Raw genomic sequence first — 25,683 nt, 5'->3', positions numbered from 1 at the left:
CGGTAGGGGGAGGGGAGATTTTGAAGCTTGTGATGTCCACATTGATACCATTGGGCTGCAGGGTTCCCAAGCGAAATATGAGGTGCTGTTCCTGCAACTTTCCGCCCTCAAGCCCCACGCCCATCTCCTACCTACTAGCCTCATCCCGCCCCCTTGACCTGTCCGTCCTCCCTGGACTGACCTATCCCCTCCCTAACTCCCCACCTACACTCACCTTTACTGGCTCCATCCCCGCCTCTTTGACCTGTCTGTCTCCTCTCCACCTATCTTCTCCTTTATCCATCTTCTTTCCGCCTCCCCCTTTCTCCCTATTTATTTCAGAATCCCCTTCCCCTCCCCCATTTCTGAAGAAGGGTCTAGGCCCGAAACATCAGCTTTCCTGCTCCTCTGATGCTGCTTGGCCTGCTGTGTTCATCCAGCTCTACACCTTGTTATCTCAGATTCTCCAGCATCTGCAGTTCCTACTATCTCTGAAAGGATGTTTAGCAGTTTGTTTGGCATTGAAATGTTGCAGTTCATGGTTTCTGTCACTAGGTGGTATGAGTCTAGCAAGCAAAGAAAACTATATGTACTGTAACAGTGATACACATTATAACATGCAAGAGTACTTCTCCAAACCAGCAGCAACACTGAGGAATGAGACCAAGTGCTTCACATCATGGAATAAAATCTGGAATCCATGTACAGCTATTTGTTCAAATGTTTACACATTTTTCTCAATGAGCGACTGCGCTTGAGGAAAGACAAAGGAACACAGATATGCATTCCCTGTGAGGACAAGGAGAAAGACTGCAGACAGTACAGTCAAAATGCAGACAAAGTGTATCTTGGAGGTGGCAGATCACAATAGAAGTGAAATGCTAATAGGACCTCTAAGTAGAATGATAGATAGCAACCTCCGAAGCTAAGAATGAAAATCCCGAAGGATATGCTGCTGCCTACCCAGTGTCAGGGTGAGGAGGTATCTTGTGGCAGCTGGTGAGAAATGTGGAAAAAGGGAGGGAAAACCTATTTGTCACAGACCACATGTAAAAAAAATGTAGGTACAAATTGGGAGGAGGTCCGACTAAAGGGGTATCTGATATTAGGCTCTAAAATAAAAAGAACGCCTCAATGTAAATAATTTTTGGAGCCATGTCCAAACTGGGAAATGGACAGACAGGACAGGAGAATTAACACATCGATACAGGGCTGATATGAGGCACCGAGCACAGGTTTTCATTTTCTTGGAACAGTGGCACTAGTTCTGTTTGGATTGTCTTCACTTCATCAGGGATGGGACCTTGCTTGGTCATACTGCAAAGGGAAAATTGGGAGATGGAAAATGCTTTGAACTGGAAAAAGAGGCAGGGAAGGATTAGTAATCAAAAAGGAATTAAGAATCCCAAATATAAACCAAACAGAGCATAACATGGCATCAAATTAACTTCTGAGGGATTTCAAGACTGGGCGGGTATGTTTTTAAGGTTAGAGGAGAAAGATTAAAAGACACGAGGGGCAATTTTTTTTAACACATTGTAACTGTACCTGCATCCAACCAATGTTTAAAAGTACACAAATAAGAAATGTTTGGAGGGATATGGGCCAAGCATAGGTAAGTAGGACTAATTTTGTTTGGGATTATGGTCGGCATGGACTGGTTGGACTGAAGGGTCTGTTTCCATGTTGTATGACTCTATGCAGATATATGCAAAGCAGTGACTGGAGCACTCATTTAGTGAAATAAGTAGTTGTTCTTGTTCAAATGCTTTGATTTGTCTCAATAGTAACTATGACACAAGTTCAACCTTCCTAGTAACAATAACCAAGAAACTGAAATACACTGAATTATCTATGACCATCCCAATCAACCAGGACTACATTCTATATATTCCTGCTTACCTCTGTATGTCTTTGATGAAGTGCATTGTATTCTTTCTTGAGTTCAGACTCTCGTTCTTCCAGCCTACCAACTGAAAAGAAGCAAGTTAGAATACTTTCCAAAATGCCAACAAAACCATGCCATGCATCTCAACCTTCAACCACGGAGTCAGTCCAGAACCAACAATAATGTCCCGTCTCCTCTCACTTGTCAGAGAAATTAATTGCACTACTGTGTGACATTTACAGTTTCTGGGGGAATTAAATAACTTCAATTATTTAAAGTACAAATGCATATACTTTTTTTAAAAAGTCATAACAGACAGGTATTTATGTTTCACGTCACCAGATGGGCAACTACCAGAGACTGGTCAATATCCTATATCCCAGCAATCCACTTATGATCCAGAGTATTCAGGACAGAACACAAATTGATAGCAATAGCAAGAAGGGAGTACAGCAATTGTGTCTCAATGAACATTTCAAAGTTGCAAAGGTTTTGTTTTAAATACAAAATCTATCGAAAGCTAATCATTCTCAATGTTTCTTGAGGCCTTTGATGTGCCTGTAACGGCAAGCCAGCACCTACAGCACCACCTGATGGATAAAATGCACTATTTTACATTTATATTTTGTTTCAACTTGATTACACAAGGGGTAAAATTAAATCATTAAACAGAATTTACAATTCTTTTTGCTGCTCAAATCCTTTAATAAAAACACTAGGAACTATAAATCAAAATACACTTAGTCCTGCCACGTTATGATAAAACTCCCGTTTTACATGGATGCAATGACAGCTGAATTTTCAGTACAAACGAATTTAGTTTCAGCAATCACACAGTCATGTTTTCCATAATCAGGTCATGCTAGAAAACCATTAAATTGACTTATTATTCAGTGCACTTAATCATCAATTTATGCAAGTCCAAACAGCAGTGACATATGCTGTGAATTTCAATAATGTAGATTGATATGGAAAACCGATGGAGATATTCCTTTATCAAAGTACACAGCTGATAGGATAAATCAGCAAAACTGGTGATTTGAAATCTGCAGCCAAGTTTAATGACCACTGTTGCAAATTGTTCTATAATTACCCTGAGCATTACGCATGAAGTTGTTGTACTTCGACTACAATGTAGATATATTTGTACTGCCAGCCTAACTAAAATTATCTCAGAATATCAGTGCAGTGAACATCCTGGGAAAAAAAGCACAATGTACTGACCCAGATTTTACTAAATTCATTGATCAGAATTCATTGTTGTTATCTACAGCTCAATGGTAGCACTCTCGTCAGTCCACAGACTTCAGCACATAATCTAAGACACTTGGGTGGACCAGTGAAAGAATACAGATATTATGCCAAACCAAGGCCCTTTATGACCTCAGGTGGAAAGATGCCATGGGATTCTCCCCTGTCCTATCCAATGTCTGTCATTCAAGCAATTGATAGACCACATTATCTGATCATTATCTTTGCCATTTGTGGAAGTTTGCGGGACAGAACAGGCAGTCATAGTTCCCACATTACAACAATGACTACACAAAGTACTAAATCCACTGTAAAGCACTCTGGAATTTTTTTTATTGTCGTATGAATAACAGCCTTTCTGATAGTTCAGTTTTTATGATATCAGTTACCACAGAGCATGGAAATTAAATCCACTTTCTTAGAAGTCAGTTCAACATTATAAATACAATTTGAATTTTACAAGAGGATAAGGTATGCCCCATGACAGCATTCAGACTGGATGACGTGAATATGAAACAGTATTAAAAATCTTTAAGACATATGCCATAAAAAGAAGTCTAAAGTCTCAAAGGTGTTGTTTCTCTATCCTGTGCTGTTACTTATGAGTTCAACAATACAGTGGTTATGTTACTGAACAAAGTATTCCGGATCTAAGTCCAAATCCCACTATTGCAGCCAATAATTAAATTTGGAATAAAAAGATGGTATCAGTTATGGTGATCATATAATAACAAAACTGTTATTAAAACCCATCCAATTCAGTTACGCCCGACAGGGAGGGAAATTTGTTTATATTTATAATAAAGTTTCATCACTTTTGTTACGTTGGAGCCCAAAACTAGACAGCATAAAAATAGGAACAGGAGGAGGCCATTTAGTTCAAGCTTGTTGAGATGTTCATTGAAGCCATGTATGTACTTTTTCACCCTACATCTCTTAATTGCTCTGGTTAGCAAAAATAGAAGAGAATAGTAATAAACTCAAAATGGAATCCAGGTGAAATTTCTTTCCCCAGAGAGTGACAGGAATATGGACTGCGGATCTTGTTACCATAAAGAGAAGTTGAGGTGAATCTCAGATTCACCTAATGGGAAACTAGAGAAGTAAGCGAGGCAGAAACAAATAAAAGCATATGCTGATAGAATAAGATAAAGGGCTAGCAGCAGGTTCACATGCAGCATGAAGATTTGCACTAACCAGGTATACCAAATATCCTGTTTCTGAATTCTGCAAACTCTATGTAATCTTTGTACAAATGTCTGTAACATTTCCAGTTCTGGAGAGACTAGCAAGCTAAGTGAAAGCACATGGATTATTTCAAATACGAGTCAACCAAAAGGTACTAAACACTGTTCTAAAGGAATAATGTAATTAGATGTTCCTGAGATGAAAATGGGAACTTGTACATTCCAAACTGAAAAGCACTGTCTAACAATGAAGCAAACTGGGGTCAGCTTGGAGAACCATGGGATTCACAGCAATGACGCAAGTTTTGAACTTCGTGGTCCTGATTAGCTGCAACTATTCCTTTCAATTCAGATAAATGATCATCACTGAGAAATACCTACAATAAAACACTGGTGAGTTGGTTTGCTGTTTGGAGCCCAGTGCACAAAGAGGCCAAAGAACAGAGAAGACTGAAATGCATTAATCCCATGTTACATTAATTCAGGAGTCACACAGCAGCAACACAGCCACACAGTTATATTTTTTATTTGTTTAGAATAATTTTCTTAACTGTTTTCTTGGCTGGCTGAACACACAGCAGCTGATGTGGCAGACCTTAAACTGGCCTCCCAGGGACAGACCTCTGCCTCCATATCATTACTGATGCTCCCCTAGCCAGAAATGGTCACAGCCCTGCTGATGTGACTCTTCAATCGCATTTTCCCCTCTCCCGGCCTGTTTATCTCTTTGCTCCAACCAATGTCTCCTCAATCCTGATACTGCACTGCAACTTTTTCTTTTGAATGTAGGCTGAGAAGAGAAGGTGTGAGGGGTAGGACTGGAAACCATGTCTGTTCACATGCTTTTTACACATCATCCCCGAAGAAAAGAAAACTTATTTCTCTGTGAAGTTTTGTTAGTTGTTTCAGGTTGATAGGTTCTCTTAGCTTCCCAGTATTCTTTTTCACTATCAAGTTACGATGGTTCATGAGACTGGTAGAGAGGGGAACACCAGGATAGATGACTTGTGGCACCAGGGAACAGGACTGGGGGTTGGTGAGAGACATGAGAGGTATGCTAACAGTACTGGAACAAAAGGTGGATTGGTGATTAAATGGGGGTGATATAAGAGAGGTGAAAGTACTGGAAAATAATATGGCATGAGAAAAATTGTAGGGAAGGAGGTGAGATGGGAACATAGAACATAGAACATTACAGCGCAGTACAGGCCCTTCGGCCCTCGATGTTGCGCCGACCTGTGAAACCAATCTGAAGCCCATCTAACCTAAACTATTCCATTATCATCCATATGTTTATCCATAGTTTGGCTTAAAGGAGGATACTAATCTCACCAAAAATGTTTTGCAGTTCCTCTGGTTCAATATAAACCTATCGTCTTCTAAAACCTTCATAAATGTTTATTCGACCAAGCAATACATGATTCCTCATTATTGTAGATCATAGATCATAGATCATAGAGTCCCTACAGTGTGGAAACAGGTCCTTCGGCCCAACAAGTCCACACCGACCCTCGGCGCATCCCACCCAGATCCATCCCCCTATAACCCAGTTTGATATTATTTGAGATATGAGGAACCTTATTGGAAAATTTCATCATTAACAAATCGTATCGAAAACTGCTACATTTTGACAATTAAAATCAAACAACTTCTGACACATCTGCCTCAAAATGCTTCATAAAGCAAAAGACTGTTCTCAGTTGGGATTCTTTGCCTTCTCTGTTCTCTCCTTGGTGATATGAATATCAAGATCAGCTTTTCCTACCTTCTCTTCTAAGTTTACTTCCCATCTTTCCTCTCCAAAGCTCTCCATCTACATGACAACTCATCATACTACACAGCCCCACTATCTCAGCACTGCCATCACTGATGAGACAAAAATACAACTGCAGAGGTGGAAACTTGAAACAAAAACAGAAACTCAGCAGGTCTGGCAGCATCTGTGGAGCGAAAGCAGAGGTAATGTTTCGGGTCTAGTTACCCTTCTGCTGAGTTTCTCCAGCAATTGCTGTTTTTGTTACTAATGAGATAATCTCTAATCGTTTCCAAATATCACTCTCCATCTACACTCCCTTCCCCACTGCCAAGTGAGCTCCCTTCAGAGTCCGATCCTGGAACAAAACTCCCTAAATCATTTAGTTCTGTACTTTCGAGTTTCCAACCAACTAGTCTATGGCTTTCAGTTCATCATACTATTGTGGCAACTACATTTGCTAAATCTCACTGCCTCTACACCTTTCATGGCCTTTTGCTCATTGAAACAATTTCCATTCTAATCATTTCCCCATAATACCTCTCTTTTGGAGAGACCACTTAAAGTATTAATGGGCAATATTCTTCTCCAATTAATCTATCCCTTATTCAATGATCATCCAGGAAGGTAAAAACAGTATCTTGCATCTCTTATAAAAGCAAAAATGCAGACACTGGAAATTTGAAACAAACACACAGGATGCTGGAGAAACTCAGCAAATCTGTCAACATCGGTAGAGCGAAAAATAGTTAATGTTTCAAGCCTAGGATGTATCTTCTTCAGTTATCCCACCACCCCATCTTCCTCAAAGGCTCTCCCTCGTCTTTATCCTGAATTCACAATTTCCTTTGGTATCTGCCCTCAATTCTGGTCTTTGCTCATCCCATCAACGGAATCCACTCTTGCTCTTTCCAACGTTGTGATATTGAACTGTTGACCACTCAACTTCCCTTGCTGATTCCTATGATAAACAGCATTATCAATCATTCTGTGCTCAGGCGCTGTCCTCCTTTCCTTCAAATCTGCCTTCACCACTTCTCTCATAAAACCAAACTCTGACCCACAAAATTCTTGCAAACTGCCATCTCCAAGCTCCTTTTCCTCTCCAAATCATTGTTATAACAAAAATATGCTGGAGAATGTCAGCAGGTATGGTGATGACAGAACAGAATTATGTTCCAAATCCAGTGTAACTTATCATGCAGTTCCAAAGAGTCATATCGGACACAAAACATTCACTGTTTCTCTTTGCCATGCCTTGAGTTTCTCCAGCATTTTCTTTTTTTAATTTCAAATATCTACCATCTGCAGTATTTTGTTTTCACGGAGTGTGTTGTTGCCTCACAACCTCCTTCACGAATCTCTCTAATCTGTTTTCTGTCCCATCACAGTTCCAAATCAGTTCACTCCAAAATCACAGATGGTAAATGTATAGAAATAATTTTCTCCTCCTAGTGGAAGGGTCAGTTAGGAACAAAACATAGGAATTAGGAGTGGGAGTAGGCAATTCAACCCTTCGAGCAGGCTGTGCCATTTAACATGATTGTGGCTGATCTTAACTACCAGGTGACAGAGATTTTAAAGGGCAAGAAATTTGAGAGGGGTTAACAAGAAAATCTTTCTTCAAGGTGATGGGTTATCTGGAACTCACTGCCCTAAACCAGGAACCATTTAACACCATATTTGAATACTTTAAACACCATAGCATACAAGATCTGGGCCAAGTGATTAAAAATGAGACTACAATAAATATGTGCTTGATGACTCATGCAGACACAATAGGCCTAAGGGACTCTTTCCGTGCCATGCTGCAATACTCTATGACTCTACATTCTATATCCTAGTTGACTGGGCCAAAACTAAGCTATGCTCATCCTGTATGCTGACTTTGATATAACTGACCGCTAAATTCTGCTCCAATGCCATTCCACTATTTCGCAACAAAGTGGGAATGAAAACGAAAATGAAACAAAGAACGACAGATTCAGGAGATCTCAAGCATCAGTTCTGGAGAAGGGTCAACTGTCTCGAAATGTTAATTCTGCTTTCTCTCCAGAGAAGCTGCCAGATCTGCTGAGTTTCTCCAGCAATTTGCGTTTGGGAATGAACATGGCCTCTAAGGTTTTGGAGTAGATCTGTAGCTCGGGTTTGGGTGTTGTGGTTGGTTGGCTCACCGAGCTGTTTTTGTTGTGCCGCAGACGTTTCGTTACCATGCTGGGTAACATCCTCAGTGCAGCCTCTGATGAAGCGTCGGTGTGTTTTCCCGCCTGGTTTTTAAACTCTGGGGTCTGTTGCGATGGATTGCCTCACTTCCGGGTTTCTTCCGTAGTGGAATGTATATGGGGTTGAGTTCAATGTGTTTATTAATAGCCTGCTTCGTGGAGTGCCATGCTTCCAGGAATTCTATTGCTCGTCTCTGCCTAGCCTGTCCCAGGATCTTGGTGTTGTCCCAGTCGAAGTTGTGGTTCTCCTTGTCCATGTGGATTGAGATGAGTGAGTATTGGTCGTGTCTTTTTGTAGCCAGTTGGTGTTCATGTACCTTTGTTGTTAGTTTCCTTCCTGTTTGTCAGATGTAGTGTTTCTCGCAGTCTCTGCAGGGGATCTTGTAGATGACATTGGTCCTGTCCATGGTGGGGAGTGGGTCTTTAGTTCGGGTGAGCACTTGTCATAGGGTTGACGTGGGTTTGTGTGCCACTCTGATGCCCAGCGGTCGTAGAAGTCTTGTGGTGAGTTCTGACGTGTTCCTGACGTAGGGTAGGGTGATCATCAAACTACCACTTTCTCCTAAAATAGAAGATCATTGAAAAATGTCTGAAGTATTGCAAGAGAAACAAATACCCCATAAGGAGAGAGATAGTAGGAACTGCAGATGCTCGAGAATCTGAGATAACAAGGTGTAGAGCTGGATGAACACAGCATTGTGGATCCTACCAAGAAGAATTTCTGATGAAGGGTCTAGGCCCGAAACGTCAGCCTTCCTGCTCCTCTGATGGTGCTTGGCCTGCTGTGTTCATCCAGCTCTACACCTTGTTATCTTAATACATAAGGAGGTCTGTTTCTCAAAACTAGTTCATTTTCTGAATGCCCTCTTAAATTGAATGACTTACAAACATTGTTAAGCAACTTAGAAATAATTAAAGTTAGAACAGCAAACACTTAGTTTTTAATCAAACATCCAGAAATTTTCATTTGCAGCAATACAATTAGAAAATGAAGGGTGGAGAATGGGGAAAGAGATTAAAGAGGCATTTTCCCATTCAGTTGACATTTTCCTTGTGACACCTTCTATGTTTTTGGGCAACTTGTTAATCACAAATTTGCTACAAGTACACAACATCCCCTGCAATCCCAGCCCCCATGATCTTCCCTCCTTTAAAGGGCTATGGCTGAAATTTCAGTGCAGCTCCACTGGTGATCACTTTCAGGTACTACAGACATGATTTGTCATATGTAAGCCAAGATAAAACTAGACCATGAAGATCAACTGGCTGCTGTGATGATACTAGGGCTTTTAGAGGTATATTTTGACCTGGTTTTCTTTTAAATGGAGAGCAGTTGGGACGGGAGACGCCAAGCGATCTGTTCCAAACCAATAAAGTAAACAGCTTGTGAGGCCTTTTCGAACAACAGAAGCAGCATGAATAGTTGATCAGCCATTATGCTAAATGGTGGAACAGGTTTGTGGCAATGAATGGCCTACTCCAGTTTTTACATTTCAATGTAAATGCAAGTTGTTGAAAACCACAAAGAAAAGCTAAATAATTTCAGCTTCCGACATAGCTTTTGTTAAATGAGCAGTTTCAATTTTGAAAATGTAAGCAACTCCTGCTGCACTGAAAGGATGACAAAATCAGAGTGGGTTCACAAAATAGTTCATAGTCATCAAATTAATACAGATTATGTTACACCTGAACCTGGCATATATGCCATAATGACTGTTAATTTATTTCTTCAAAGCCTTCAAGTTAGGAAGCATTGCACTGCTATAAAATTTGTCTTTCATGCTGCAAAAGAGGTCAACTGATTACAATCCCTATTGAAACAAGTCAGGAATTATAAATGAATGAATGAAAATGGCCACTGAACCAAAAGTGCCACATATATTTATACACACGCATAGTTTTTCTCCAACTCTCCTCATCAATTACCGGCTCACTTCTCAAGCCCATTAATATTTATGGTTCTCAAACATGTTGCTTTTTCAGAAAATAATTCAGCCACATCAGTAATATTTTAAATATTCCTACAATGTTTCACAGAGGTGAATACTACATGTACCATGAAATGATGTATTCAATGCAGAAAATGGGGTTTGTTAGCTTTTACACAGATTTCCAGCACAGGGAGAAGTAGCAAAGTAGTCCATCGTATTCAACCAAGGCAGCTGAAAGCATGCCGCAGTATAAAAGGTTTCAATGTACACATTCAGGATTCTCAAAAAATTAAACTTATTTAAAAGGTTGACAGTGTGATGCACACAACTAAAAACACTCACATTTAAGCTCATGGATTAAGATGTGGATTCATGCCAACCATTCTACACAATGCTGCTATTTTTGTGACGTGAAATCAGTTATTTGGAAGAATCTGAACGACCACTCATTCACTGTAAAGCAAGCTGCTTCCCCTCAATAAGGAAGGGCAGAGAAAAATACAAGCAAGATAAATAATCTGTAAATAGATCAACTCCAGCAGCTTCTCATGCTCTCAAATGCTCCCAGCTCACATACTCAGTTCAAGGAAGAATCAGTCCAAGTACCTCCTATGCGGCATTGAGGTGTCCAAGAAAATTCATACATCACTGCATATTCCTATCGAGTTTCAAGATTCTATTATCCCAGCTCTGATTATCCCGAAGACACTGGATAGTGAAGTACAGAACAGCCATGCAAAAACAGGATCAGATTCAACCATCAGTACATTCTGCAGTTTCCTAGATTTCTCTGGTAACCCTTTGCTAATATCATGCAGCAGACATTTGACTTAAGGTCTATTTCTTCAATATCACTTCAATTTCAAAAGGTCAGATCCAAACTCTGGAGTCCTACCACATTCAGTTTTATACAGTGGTGGACAGTTAAACAACTCACTGGAGGAGGCAGCTCCACAAATATGACCATCCTCCATGATGGGTGAGCCCAATGTGTCACTGCAAATGCTAAGGTTGAAAAATTAACAATCTTCAGCCAGCAGTACCAACTGAATGATCAATCTTAGCCTCTTCCATAGGGCCCAAATATCTCAGATGCCAGTCTTCAGTGAATTCGATTCACACCACATGACGTCAAACTGTTGGAGGGTCTGGATACTGCAAAGTGTATGGGTCCTGACAACATTGCAGCAATAGTACTGAAGACATAGGCTCCAGAACTTGCAATACCCCTAGTCAAGCTGTTCCAATAAAGCTATAACATTGGCACCTATATGACAAAGTGGAAAATTGCCTGGGTATGTCCTGTACTCAAAAAAAGCAGGACAAGAATGGGAAATAATGCTGACCTAGCCAGTGACACCCTCATCCCATGAATGATTTTCAATTTGAGTGTAGTTAATCACCATTACGATATTGTATGTATCTGGATCAAAAGGAAATTCAGTATCTGCCACTTTGTTTTATTCTTTTCTGGCATAGGGGCAAGGCCAGTATTCATTGACCATCCTTAATTGCTTTTAAGAATATGCAGGTGAGCCATTTTTGAACTACTGCAGTTCTCCTGGTGCAGTATACTTATAGTGCTCCTGGCAATGACCTCTGATCCCATGAGTGTCAGGAATAGCAATATATTTAAGTCAGGATTGTGTGTGGATTGGAGAGAAACTTGCAGATGGTGGTGTTCCCATGCATCTGTTGCCCTTATTTCATTAGGTGTTAGCGATTGTAGGTGCAGAGAGTGATGTTGAAGGAGCGATGGTAGATTTCTGCAGTTCAACTTGTATGAAGAACACACTTCTGCCAATCAAATTCCTGTCATCTCTTTGATGTAACTCGCCCAAATGTAAATTTCCTTTGTTAAATTAAGAACAAATGTTCCGACAGGGCACGAGTGTCAATCAAACAGGCTGCTTCATCTGGATAGGTAGAGATTCCTTTTCAAACTGGCAAATAGTAACTCGTGGGGTACCACAGGGATTGGTGCTGGGACCCCAGCTATTCCCAATATATATTAATGATTTGGATGAGGGAACAAAATGTAACATCTCCAAGTTTGCAGATGATACCAAGTTGGGTGGGAGGGAGAACTGTGACGAGGATGCAGAGATCCTTCCCAGGTGCCGTATAATTTGGATAAACATGAGGTTATTCGCTTTAGAAGCAAAAACAAGGCAGATTACTACCTGAATGGCTGTAAATTGGGAGAGGGAGGTGTGCAGCAGGACCTGGGTGTCCTTCTGCACCAGTCACTGAAGGTAAGCATACAGGTGCAGCAGGCGGTAAAAGAAGGCAAATGGTATTTTGGCCTTCATTGCGAGGGGTTGAGAGTACAGGAGCAGGGATGTGTTGTTGCAGGTATACAAGGCCTTGGTGAGACCACATCTAGAATACTATGTGCAGTTTTGGTCTCCTTTTCTGACGAAGGATGGTCTTGCTCTCGAGGGAGTGCAGAGAAGGTTTACCAGGCTGATTGTGGGGATGGCAGGTCTGACGTACAAGAGATTGACTAGGTTAGGATTGTTTTCACTGGAGTTCAGACAAATGGAGGAGGGGAGGGGGCATCTCAAAGGCTTATAAAATTCTAACAGGACCAGACAGTGAAGATGCAGGGAGGATGTTCCCAATGGTGGGTGTTTACAGAACCAGGGGTCACAGTATGAGGATTCCGGGTAGACCATTTAGGACAGAGATGAGGAGATATTTCTTTGCCCAAAGAGTGGTGAGCCTGTGGAATTCATTACCACAGGAAATGGTTGATGCCAAAACATTGAATGACTTAAAGAAGCAGCTAGGTGTAGCACTTGGGGCAAATGGGATCAAAGGTTATGGACAGAAAGCAGGATTAGGTTATTGAGTTGGATGATCAGCCATGATCTTGATGAATGGTGGAGCAGGCTCAAAGGGCCAAAAGACCTCTTCCTGTTCCTATGTTTCTATTCTCCAAAGTTGCTGAAATCATGCTCCTGACTCGAGCCTTGTAGATATTGTTCAAGCTTTGGGGAGTTAGGAGAATTTTTATTATTTGTTCACAGTACATCAGAATGGCTGGCTGAGCCAGCATTCACAGCCCATTCGGAACCACCCTTGCAAAAATGGTGGCAAAGCTGACCATGAATTCCTGCATTCCTATTTACATTGCTTCCAGGATTTTGACCCCATGACTATGAAGGATCAGCAATATAGCTCCAAATCAATATCATGAGGGGCTTGGGAAGGCAAAATTTCAGGTGGTAGTGTTACAATACATCTGCTGCCCTTGTCCTTCTAGATGGCAAAGGCTGCAGGCTTGGAAGTAACTGTTGAAGGAGCCTTGGTGAGTTACTACAGTGCATCTTGTAAATGTTGAAAGGGGTGATTGTTCAAAGTGTGGATGAGGTTCCAAATAAATGGGATGGTTTTTCCTGGACGGTGTCCAGCTTCAGTTCTGTCGGAGTCATTCTCATCCAGGTGAGTGGACAGTATTTCATCATGTTCCTGATTTGTGCCTTATAGATGGTGGATAGACATTGGAGAGATAAGACATGATTTACTTGCTGCAAAATTCCCAGCCTCTGATCTACAGCCACAGTATTTATAATTTCTGGTACAGTTCAGTTTCTGGTCAATGACTGCCCAACTATCAACATCCATGGGCTTATGATGGTAATACCATTGAATGTCACGGAGTGATGATTAAATTTTGTCTTGCTGGAAATAGTCATTGTCTGGTACTTGTGGCATGAATATTACTTCTCATTCGTTGGCCCAAGCCTGAATGTTGTCCAGGTCTTGCTACACATGAACCCAGATTGCTTCAGTATCAGAGGAGATGCAAATAGTTTTGTGTAATCGTTGGCATATATTTCTATTTCTGACCTTATAATGGAAGGAGAGTCATTAATGCAGATGAAGATGGTTAGGCTGAGGACATTACCCTGAGGAACTCCCATACCAATGTCCTTAATCTGATATGGCTAGCCTCTAGCAACCCACAACTACCTTCCTTTTTTCTTCATGTGACTACAACCAATGGAAAGTTTCTCCCACCTTTCTCCTAATCAAATTCCCAACAACATTTTGATATGACACCTGGTCAAATGTAAATTTCATTTGTTAAATGAAGAACAAATGTCCCTAAAGGATGTTAGTGCCAATCAAGTGGACTGCTTCATCCTGGATAGTGCAGAACTTCTTGTACACTGTTGCAGGTACATCAAAATGTTTATTATACTTCTGACTGGGGAGACCAAAAAATATTTATTTTCTTTATTCTTGAGATGTGGGAAATGTCCCAAAAGAACATTAGTGAATGGATGGATTTTCACAGCAATTAAATGATAGTCTGTAAAAATAATCTAGAAACTAACTGAATTTTAAATTCCAGCAAATGCTAAGGTGTTACAATTAACCTAGGCTCCTGAATCACCAGTCCAATGACATTATCACTGTCTCCCAAGTTTATTCATGTAGTAAAAGTTGAAGGATGTCAAATTAAACCAAGCAGTCTATTCAGATACTGAGAACAGTTTATTTCCAGAGGCACAAAGTAAAGTTACCATAGTCCAAGAGGTCTGCTCACTCATTTCAGAGAGATAACTGCTGGTGAGTTTAACCCAACAGTCACCACGCCTCAATTGAGGGGTGAGGTCGAGAAAGCAGAAACTTTACTCATGACGTCAGCACAAGGACAGTGCAGAGAAGAGCCACAAAGCCAAACCTATTCTCAGAAGAAATTTAGAATTCTTAATCTTGTAATGAGCAAAGGAACCATACAGACAAAAAGATAACTTTAATAAAATAAAAAATATTACTTTGAGCAAAGTTCACAATACCAATAGGACATAAACTCAAAAAAAGAGCAATTTTAGGGGTAATTTCAGAAAGCTCTTTCCTATAAAATGGATAGTCAACTTGTTGACTGGAATGTCAAGTACCACAGTACTGTAAAATGTGACAGCACTTCCACATTCAAGCTTTAAATGGACTATCAAGATCCCCATCTCACCCCTCTTTTGCAAAACTTGTCTCTTAAGACTTTGGATCTGTTCAAAACTTGCCAGTATATAATGCTGCAAGGATAAGCAAGGTGGTCTTTTACAAGATTTTGTTTCTAACAGGAGGCAACAAACTTAAATATGCCTCCAAGAAGTTACATGCTGTGACTTGTATAGGAACATCAGTTTCTTCCTGGATGAAATAATTGAAGGCAAGCTGAATGGCCTTCCTGCTCTATCTTGGTCCTGTGATTTGTCAATACCGAATTCAGCTCCAAATTATTATTCCAAGTTTGTCCCTTCAAAATGGAGGGTAGCAAAGGGCCACTGTGTAAAGTTTCCTATTATCATATGGATATCACAACAATTTCAAAAACCATTCAGATTCCACCACCAAAATCAACTTGTTTTTCTGCTTTAGGTGGCCATAAATAATAATGGCGTACAGGTCCCATCATTTCACCTCCTCCGAAGATTCTGTTTACCACAACAGAAGGAAGCCAAACATCCTCAGTCTTACTGGATATCACAACTGTTCATGTTAATTCCCTGCTCCTCTCTTCTCTCCATTACTTTTCCTTTAAAGGCATCTGCTTGCTAAATATACTTCAGAATTCTCCCAAAATATATTAAATCTTGTTCTAATTCAAAAAACAATGTCCCTAACTCTCAGGATGACATTACACCAAATGATTCTTAAATGCTGTCAGTGTATATTAATATAACCTCCTCCTGCCCCAAGATCCCAAAAGTAATTTGTTAAAAATACTATATACTAGCTAAGAACTGGTCAAATCTATGACTTCTTAGCTTTAAAAAACAGACACAGGACAACTTCTCTCTGAATAAGATTAAAAAAAAGAGGCCAACTTAAAGACTATTTCAAAATATTCTCAGAATTAATTCCTCACGCTTCAAAAGCATCATAAAAACTTAACACAAGGATTTACTTTAATATTAGATGACATGGCATCACGACTGCACTCAACCTGTATTTATAGAGCGTCATAAGTGCAGAAAAATCATTAAGTGCAATCAAAAAACGAACACCCTGCCAAAGAGAGAGATCTTAGGAAGGGTGGTCAAAAGTTTGCTCAAAAAAGTGAATTTTAAAAGAAGGAAAGAAAAGACTTTAGTTGGCGAACTCTTGAGCTGTGCAACTGAAGGCATGGCTGTCTATGTGTTTCTTGAGGTCCGCTCCATGTATTGGCAATCCTTCGTATAAACAAGGGCATCTGAAATTAACACCAAAATTGTCTCTTGCCATTTTTGAAGTTCATGGTTTCTATGAGTCCTCTCAGTTACCAATCATAGGGCGAGGGAGGGGAGACATGAAAAACAGGATGTCAGAGAAACAGAACTGATGTTGTAGATATAGGAAAGGGGAGAGAACGCAAAAGGATTACACCCATGAAAAGATTATAATGTTGGGGCCAGAAGCCAATGAACTATCCAAGATGTCAACAGAGGTACATGAAAACTTTGTAAGATTACAGTTAGGTGTCTCCAAAGTTGTCAGGAATCAGAGACTGTTCCTGTAGATAATAAAATTGACGTCATTTTGCTGTTTAAGAAAGGTAACAATGGGAAAGCAGGGAGTTTTAGTCCAAATAATCAAACATCTGTTGTCAAGAAATTAAGGTAATGGTGATTCAGCACCTTGAAATTTTCTGCTGATTAGAAAGAACCAGTTAAAGTTCACAGCACGGAAAGCAAATTTTTGATCTGTTAAGGAAACTGGCTGAGCAGCACGGGACAGTGAGTAGGTACTTGAATTGGTAAAATAAGTCGCATGACATATTGCAAGGATCTGTATTGTGGCTTCAACAATTTTCCATACTTATTTAAGGTTTAGAAGGTTGAATAGAAAGCCACATATTAAAAATTTACTGAAGACTTGAAGTTGAATGGAATTCTACGTAGTTATAAGGGCACCTCCATCTACAAGAAGTATTGACAGGTTATGTTTTTTTGATTCCATTCAGTGGCTAGGCCAGCATTTATTGTCCATTTCATTACAGAAGGTAGTCAACCATACTGCTGTAGGTCTGGAATCACATACAGGCTAGACCAGGTAAGAACAGATTTCCTTCCGTAAAGGATGTTAGTGAACCAGATAGACTTTTTCCATCAACAATAGGCATGTGTAAATTCAAATTCAGTACTGAATTCATCTGACCCAAATTTGAACCCAGATTCCCATAATATTAGCTGGGTCTCTGGATTGATAGTCTCGTGATAATACAGCTAGGCCATCACCTCCCCCACCTCCTGTAAATAGGGATAAGTAGCAAATTGATTTGTTTAATCAAAGGTGAATCATCTACTTTGGATCCAAGTATAGAACATAGTACTTTCTAAATGGTGCAAAGGTAGAAACAGTTGAAATCTGAAGAGATAGAGGGGCAATTATATAGATCATTTAAATGTCATGAACAAGGAGGAGATGTTGGTACAGTGGTGATGTCACTAAATTAGTAATCCAGAAGTTCAGGCTCATGTTCTGAGGATATGGATTCAAACCTCATCATAGCAGCTGGTGAAATTTAAATTCAATTAATCAGAAATTAAAATAATATTCCTTATAATGGTGACCATTAAACTAATCGTTGATTGTTGTAAAAACCTTCTGTTTCACTTATGTTCTTTTGGTAAGAAGATCTGCTGTCCTTACCTGGTCTGGTTTATTTGTGGCTCCATATCCACAACAAGTAGCTAGCTCAGCTCAAAGGCAAGTAGGGATTGGTAACAATTGTCAGCCTTGCCAGCAATGCGCATATCCCATGAAAGAATAAAGAAATGCAATACAAAATGGCTAACAAAATATGGATTTGTACATTCAGAGGAATAGAATACAACAGTAAAATACATGTCTCAGCTACAGTATACAATATCTTGCTTATATCACACCTGGAATATCATAATTGTACCTTTGCAAAGATATATTAGCATCGGAGAGATTGTAGTGTAGATGTACCAGAATGACATCTTCTGTAGAGTCGAACATTTTATGAATGAAATTAGGAAACACTATCTTCCACAAATATTAAATGACGCTAGATGAATTGTTCATGTTAAATCTGACACTGTTAGATTTTTGATAACCAAAAATCTTGAACGAGATTTTCCAGTGAGTGGCCATCTCACAGACTGCCATTCCACCCTTCTGCTTTACAAACCAGTTATTGGGCCCTAGGGATCTCCGTTCGGGCTTAAGAGAGGAGGAGTTCGGAATCTATGTGGTCAGTCTACCTGCTGGCTAAATATGAAACTGTCATAGTCTGCTAATTTAACCTCAGTAACTATTTTCTTTTAATTTTACTTAATATTGGAACCATCCTAAATCTCTGATTTTATGGAGAATTTTGGAGGGTTCCAGACTTTGAGGAATTGCACAGAGTTGAAAGAAAACCTGTGGGTCAGGTGACTGAGAATGAGTGCTTGTATGAGTGGAAATGATCTGTTCAATAGTACAATTTTCTTTCACTGGACATGGGTTTCAAATTGATTGCTCTTGTGGAACATTCCGGAACCCATGGTCAGAGTATCTGATAGCATTCTGTTACTGAGCTACATCCTCCAGCTGCAAATTAAACTTTAAACCAAAGCAAGCAGAATGACAACATTTTAAATAGTTGCACAGAGGAAGAGAATTTTGCTCAGGCTGACTAAAGTTGGTTATGGCCCTGAAAACGAAAAGTCTTGTAAACTGCAAAGCTGAATTCATAAACATCATCATCAACATTTCAACAATGATTGGTTACCTCAAATCAATAGTACAAATACTTCTCCTAAAAACACAGACTGTTCACTCCTTGAATAAACACACAACATAAATCAATTCAAAACCAGAACAGACTGTAGTTAAGGGAATTATGTTCTGATCGTCCTTTCTTTGCTAAAATAAAGAGAACTGATTTCTGGGAGAAACTATGCCTGTCAGCCCAAAGTGGTTCAGATTATATTAACCCGTAAAAAGAGAACTTAAAGAGAACTTTATTTGTCGAAACTTGAGCTTTTTACAAGTCACCTAAAATGACCTTTAAAGATTATGTGCAACTAGTATTGATTTGTGGTCAGTTTTTCTTCCTCCAGTTCTTCCCCACCGCCAAAGGTCTGTGGAAACCAACATGGCGAGTGCCAGATGCAAACCTTCTCCATCATGGTTGATGAAATATTTTGCCAACACTTGACTGATCACCATAGTTGATATATCAGGGTTATTAGGGAAATACATACTGCATGAGAAAATGCCTTTTTTGTGTTAAATGCATCATGATGGACATCCACCCCTAAATTAGAGCTATACTGATGGGCTTAATAAACGACAGAATAATTTGGTTTCTATGTGGCTGATCGATGGCAACAAATTGCAATTAATTGATCCATCAATAAGCAAATAACCCGAGATTTTAAGGGCCAGATGGAGCCCAAGCATAGATATCTCAGAGGTGGAAAAGATTATAGATCTAGGGAGAGACAAGGCCATGGAATGATGTGGGACAAAGATAATCTAAAATGAAGATTTTACTTGACGAGGAATCAAATGTAGTTCAGGGGACACAATGGAGATAAAAGGAGTATGACTGGCTGAGAGTTAAGTCAAGGCTGCAGAGTTTTCAATGACCTCAAGATTACAGTGGATAAAACGTGAAAGACCAGCCAGGAGTGGTTCTGACTCAAGATAACAAAAACAGTAAATCAATGTTTCAGCAGGTGAGTTGAGATGAGGCAAAGTGAGAAAATGCTACAAAGGTGGCAAAAAAAGAGAGAGGTTGAATTCTCATCTTAGGATCAGATGTAACACCAAGATTGTGAACAGATTGGCTTAATTTCACTGTGTCTCCAGGGAGAGAGCCATCAGTGTTTACAACACAAAAGAGGCTATTCAGCCCATAATGTCCATGCTGGTCAACAAAGATCTGTCTACACCAATCCCATTTTTTGGCCCATAGCTATGGCAACAGAAATGAATATCTAACTACTGCTTAAATGTTACCCAAATTTCTGACTCAACTCCCTTCAGGCACAATGTTTCATACTCCCACCACTCAGGAAAAACAACTTCCAATTCTCTTCTGAACCTTCTACCTCTTACCTCAAATCGACACCTTCTGGTCATTGACTCCTCCACTATAGAAAAGTGCCTTCCTATCCACCCTATCAATGCCTTCTCAATCTTCTAAAGCTCTTCAAGGCTCCCTCTCAACCTTCACTATTCCAAGGAAAACACACCCTAGCCTATCCAATCTGGCCTCACAGCTCAGACCCTCCAGCCCACACAGCATCCCAGTAAATCTCCTTTGCACCCTCCAGCCCAATTACATCCTTCCTATAACGTGACCATCAGAAGTATACGCAGTATTTCAATTGAGGCCAAGCCAGCATTTATTACTGCTCCAGTATAACCTTCCATTCTGAGGAAGGGTCACTGGACCCAAATGTTAACTCTGATCTCTCTCCACAGATGCTGACAAACTTATTGAGCTTTTCCAGTAACTTCTATTTTTGATCCAGCATAATCTCCTTGCTCTTGCATTCTATGTCTTGGCTAATAAAGACAAATACTCCATATGACTTTCTATTCACTTGCCCTGCTACCTTCAGAGACCTGTGGATACACACACCAAGGTCCCTCTGACTTGCAGAACTTTTCAAGGTCCTACCATTCATGAGTGTAGTCCCTTGCCTTGTTAGTCCTTCCAAGTGCAATACTTTGCACTTTCCAGGTTTGATTTCATTTGCCACTGCTCTGCGCACCTGACCAGACCATTGAAATCCTCTTGCAGTTTACAGTTATCCTCCTCACTACTTGCCCCAACCAATTTTCATGTCATCCACAGACTTCTTGATTATACCCTCTACATTTAAATCCAAATCATTAGTGTACCCTTTAAACAGCAAGCTCCCCATCACTGAGCCCTGCAGAACCTTACTGGAAACAAGACTTCCAGTGATAGAAATGCATCTGTACCATCACTGCCGTTTTCTGACTCTCAGTCAATTTGGATCCCACAGTCATTGTTGATATCTCCTCCCTTACCTCTGTCAACAGCACGCAATACATCTCACCTCGGTCTGGGATTTATCACTTTTAAAGGCTACTAAACGTGGTAGTATTTTCTGAAGAAGGGTCCCAACCCTACGCATCAGCTTTCCTGCTCCTCTGACGCTGCCTGGCCTGCTGTATTCCTCCAACTCCACACTGTGTTATCTCTGACTCCAGCATTGGCAGTTCTTACTATCTCTAAACATGGTAGTATATCCTTTCCCTCGAAATTAAACTCTTCTGATATTACAGAGTCATCCTCTGATGTCTATACCTGCATAGTCCTTTTCCACTGTGGAAACCGATATGAAGTATCCACGAAGTACTGTTCCCACATCTTCTGGGTCCACACACGCGACCTCTACGATCCCTAATGGGCTGTACTCTTTTCTGGGGTGAATTGTACAGTTGCAACAGCATGTTCACCACTTTTATGCTTTTTACTTCCATTATATGGCCTCATTTGATGGTCCTTCCAAGACATCATCCTTCCTCACTGCTAGAATGGACTTCTTGATCAATACTGCAACCCAACCCTTCCTCTTTTATTCCAATCATTATCTCACCTGATTATCCCATCACCAGGAGTGTCAAGATGCCAATCCTGCCCATTTTTCAGCCAAGTCTCGGTCATAGCAATTATATCACACTCCTGTATACTTATGTGCCTCAGCTCACTTACCTTATTCCTCAGGCTCCTTGCACTAAAATAGTTTACACTTAATCTTGCTAAACTCACTTTTTGCTATCTAGTCTGTATTTCCTCTGTCATTCAGACTCATGCACTCTCATTTTGATTTCTAATTGCATCTTAGCTTCTCTCCACCGCTGAACTACTTGTCAGCATCCCATCCCCCTCCCAGTATGCTTTAAATCAACAACAGCATTAGCAAATCTTCCTGTCAAGATGTTGGTCACTGTCTTATTCAGATGTAACCTGCCCAACTTGTGCAGGCCCCAACTCCCCCAAAAATGGTCCCAATACCTTGGGAATCTAAAGCCCTCCCTCCTGCACCATCTCACCAGCTATGAGTTCATCTGCTCAATCTTCCTGGAGGAATCCAGAAATTACCCTAAAAGCCTGCATTTCAATTTCCTACTGAACTCCCTAAAGTCAACTTGCAGGACCTCATTTCTCTTTATTCATTGGTCCCAACATGGGCATCCAGCTGTTCACCGAACCACCCCTCCACGCCGCCACCACCCCTTCAGAATGCCCTGCAAATGTTTGATAAAAGGGATAGAGTCAGTAACTTGGAGTTTGGCGTGGGGACAAAAAACAATGGCTTCAATTTTCCTGATATTTCATGGGAGGAAATTTCAGCACATCCAGTATGGGATGCCAGATAAGCATTCTGATAATTTAGCAGCAGTACAGAGCTTGTGTGAGGTAATACATGGGATAAAGATGTGTGTCCTCAGCATAAATATGAAAATTAATGCTGTGCCCTGAGATAATGTTTGTCAAGGAAGAGAAAGAGCCAAGGATAAAAAACGGGGGACACGAGAGTTAAACATACGGGAGTATGTAGAGAAACCTTTATAAATGATTCTCTGATTATGATTAGCTAAACAATAATAATAATAATAACAACTATCACGGTCATCTTGTGGCACAGTGGACTGAGAGGCCTGAGTTCAATCCCACCTGCTCCAGAAGTGTGCAACATCTCTGAACAGGTTGATTGGAAAATTTTAAAAAGCTCCATAAGAATGGAACCATATGAAAGTAGTTACATCTCAAAGGATTACAGTGTAAAGTTGCTGGAGCAGAACTGTGTGGCCAACCCCATATCAGGTGTTACAAGCAGCTCAAGAAGAATAAGGAAAGTTTTTCTATGTCACAGTTACACAGGATTTCTTTTGAGACCAGAGACCTATGTTCTATGTTTCTTTGAGAATAATCATTTCCGTGTTGCAGCAGGGGCAGGAGCCTAATAGGAAGGATTTAAACATTGGTGTCCTGGGAAAGATAAGAACGGATTTGGGAGAAACAGCGTGTTCATTAACTTTGAAAAACAAAGGGAGATTGAAGATAGGATGAGGGATTGCAAGGAGGATGGCGTCAAGAGTTCACATAGAAAAACAGAAGATAGGCGCAGGAGGCGGCCATTAGGCCCTTCAAGCCTGCTCCACCATTCATCATGATCATGGCTGATTGTCCAACTTGATACCCTAATCTTGCTTTCTCCCCATAACCTTTCATCCCATTCACCCCAAGTGCTACATCTAGCTACTTCTTTAATACATTCAATGTTTTGGTACGAACCACTTCCTGTGGTAATGAATTCCACTGACTCACCACTCTTTGGGCAAAGAAATGTCTCCTCATCTCTTGTCCTAAATGGTCTACCCCGAATCCTCATACTGTGACCCTTGGTTCTGGAAACACCCACCATCAGGAACATCCGCCCTGCATCTACCCTGTCTAGTCCTGTTAGAACTTTATTAGCCTCTATGAGATTCCCCCCTCATTCGTCTGAACTCAAGCGAAAACAATCCTAACCTAGTCAATCTCTTGTACGTCAGACCTGCCATCCCCACAATCAGCCTGGTAAACCTTCTCTGCACTCCCTCGAGAGCAAGAGCATCCTTCCTCAGAAAAGGAGGCCAAAACTGCACATAATATTCTAGGTGTGTCCTCACCAAGGCCCTGTATAACTGCAACACATCCCTGGCTTCTATACTCAAAACCTCTTGCAATGAAGGCCAACATACCATTTGCCTTCTTTACCAAAAACCTGCTGCACCTGCATGCTTACCTTCAGCGACTGGTCCACAAGGACACCCAGGTGCCACTGCACACCTCCCTCTCCCAATTTACAGCCATTCAGGTAGTAATCTGCCTTCTTGTTTTTGCTTCCGAAGTGAATAACCTCACATTTATCCAAATTATACTGCATCTGCCATTGATTTGCCCATTCACCCAACCTGTCCAGATCATGCTGAAGGATCTCTGCATCCTCGTCACACTTCACCCTCCCACCCAACTTGGTATCATCTGCAAACTTGCAGATGTTACATTTTGTTCCCTCATCCAAATCATTAATATGCATCGTGAATACCTGGGGTTCCAGCACCGATCCCTGTGGCACCCAACTAGTTACTACCTGCCAATTTGAAAAGGACCCATTAATTCCTACTCTTTGTTTCCTCTCTGCCAACCAGTTTTTTTTTTAAATCCATCTCAGAAAACTTCTCCTAATCCCGAGCTTTAATGTTGCACAATAATCTCTTATGCAGGATTTTGTCAAATGCTTTCTGAAAATCCAAATATACCACATCGACTGGCTCCCCTCATCAACTCTACTGGTTGCATCTTCATAGAATTCCAACAGTTTTGTCAAGTATGACTTCTCCTTCATAAATCCATGCTGACTCTGTCTGAATCTGCCTCTGCTTTCTAAATGCTCTGCTATAAAGTCCTTGATAATGGGTTCAAGAATTTTCCCCACTACTGATGTTAGCCTTGTTTTTAGTTGTTTTTAAATTGTTTGTTTTAGTTGTTATACATTGATGAGCAGTGAATACAACAGACTTAGGAGGAGACAGGAACAACATCAGAAGAGAGAGATTGATTTACAAATGTGCTGAGGAAGAGAAACTGCATGATCAGTTTAGTGGGAATAATTTTGAGCAAATAGGTGGTGTGTCTTGTTGATGAGATGAGGTCAGAGAGAGTATGGGGGGTGGTTAGGAGGGAAGCGAACAAAGATGAGTGTTCTGGGCTAGAACTGAGTGAGTATTAAAAGGAAATTTGGATGGAGGTGGTTAGTGGAAGGAAGAATGCAGTAGAGGCAGCTGATTGGATTATTTCAATCTTACCGACAAAGGTGTTCATGACCTCCTTATGTTAATTGTTAGAGGTGAGGGTGAAGAGAACAAGTGAGAAAAGTTGAAGCAAATTATTTGCAGTAGTGAAAAAGAACAAATTTTACTAACAGGGATTGTTACGACCAAAACACAATTTACTAAGTGCTTAAGATTCTAGAAACTAGCTCTCCTGGTTCTCTTATTACATTAGCTTAATTACACACCCATGAAAAATGGACCTATGGTTAGGCTGATGAGCTAAGAGACCTACATTTGGACGTGTAAACCATGAGAGTTGGTACACAGGGAATGGCCTTCCGAAATTCAAACTGAGCAAGTACCAGTGTACAAATGGCTTTTCAGTGTGAGGTGGCAGATCGTAACAGAGACAGAACAGCTCAACAGCATTTCCATATAATCACATCTACAATCGCTTAAAACAAAGTTTACTGTAATTTTTTAAAACCAGCTAAGAATACTCCCATGCAAATCATTTTTCCTTTTCTCAGAGGTAGATATGCAAAATAGGACAACATAAATGCTTTGAGAACAGAAACCCACAGTGGTTTAAGGAAACTTAAAATCATGAGTAGCTGCTTTGCTTTGAGATTTTATTGTGTCACATTATTCTATACAG

At 40.4% G+C, this 25,683-nt stretch overlaps 1 protein-coding gene across 1 annotated transcript in view; it reads right to left on the bottom strand.

The window, feature by feature from the left end:
• The window catches only part of LOC109917313 (C-Jun-amino-terminal kinase-interacting protein 4-like), a 222,875-nt gene that overhangs the window by 165,995 nt on the left and 31,197 nt on the right, over positions 1–25,683 (bottom strand). The window contains exon 2 of the mRNA XM_048611076.1: positions 1,882–1,945. Coding sequence (XP_048467033.1) covers positions 1,882–1,945 — 64 coding nt within the window. The remainder of the gene's footprint in view (positions 1–1,881; positions 1,946–25,683) is intronic.

The sequence above is a fragment of the Rhincodon typus genome, chromosome 23 (genome assembly GCF_021869965.1).
Source record: "Rhincodon typus isolate 14 chromosome 23, sRhiTyp1.1, whole genome shotgun sequence".
Taxonomy (NCBI): domain Eukaryota; kingdom Metazoa; phylum Chordata; class Chondrichthyes; order Orectolobiformes; family Rhincodontidae; genus Rhincodon; species Rhincodon typus.
This window is presented reverse-complemented; position numbering and strand designations above follow the sequence as displayed.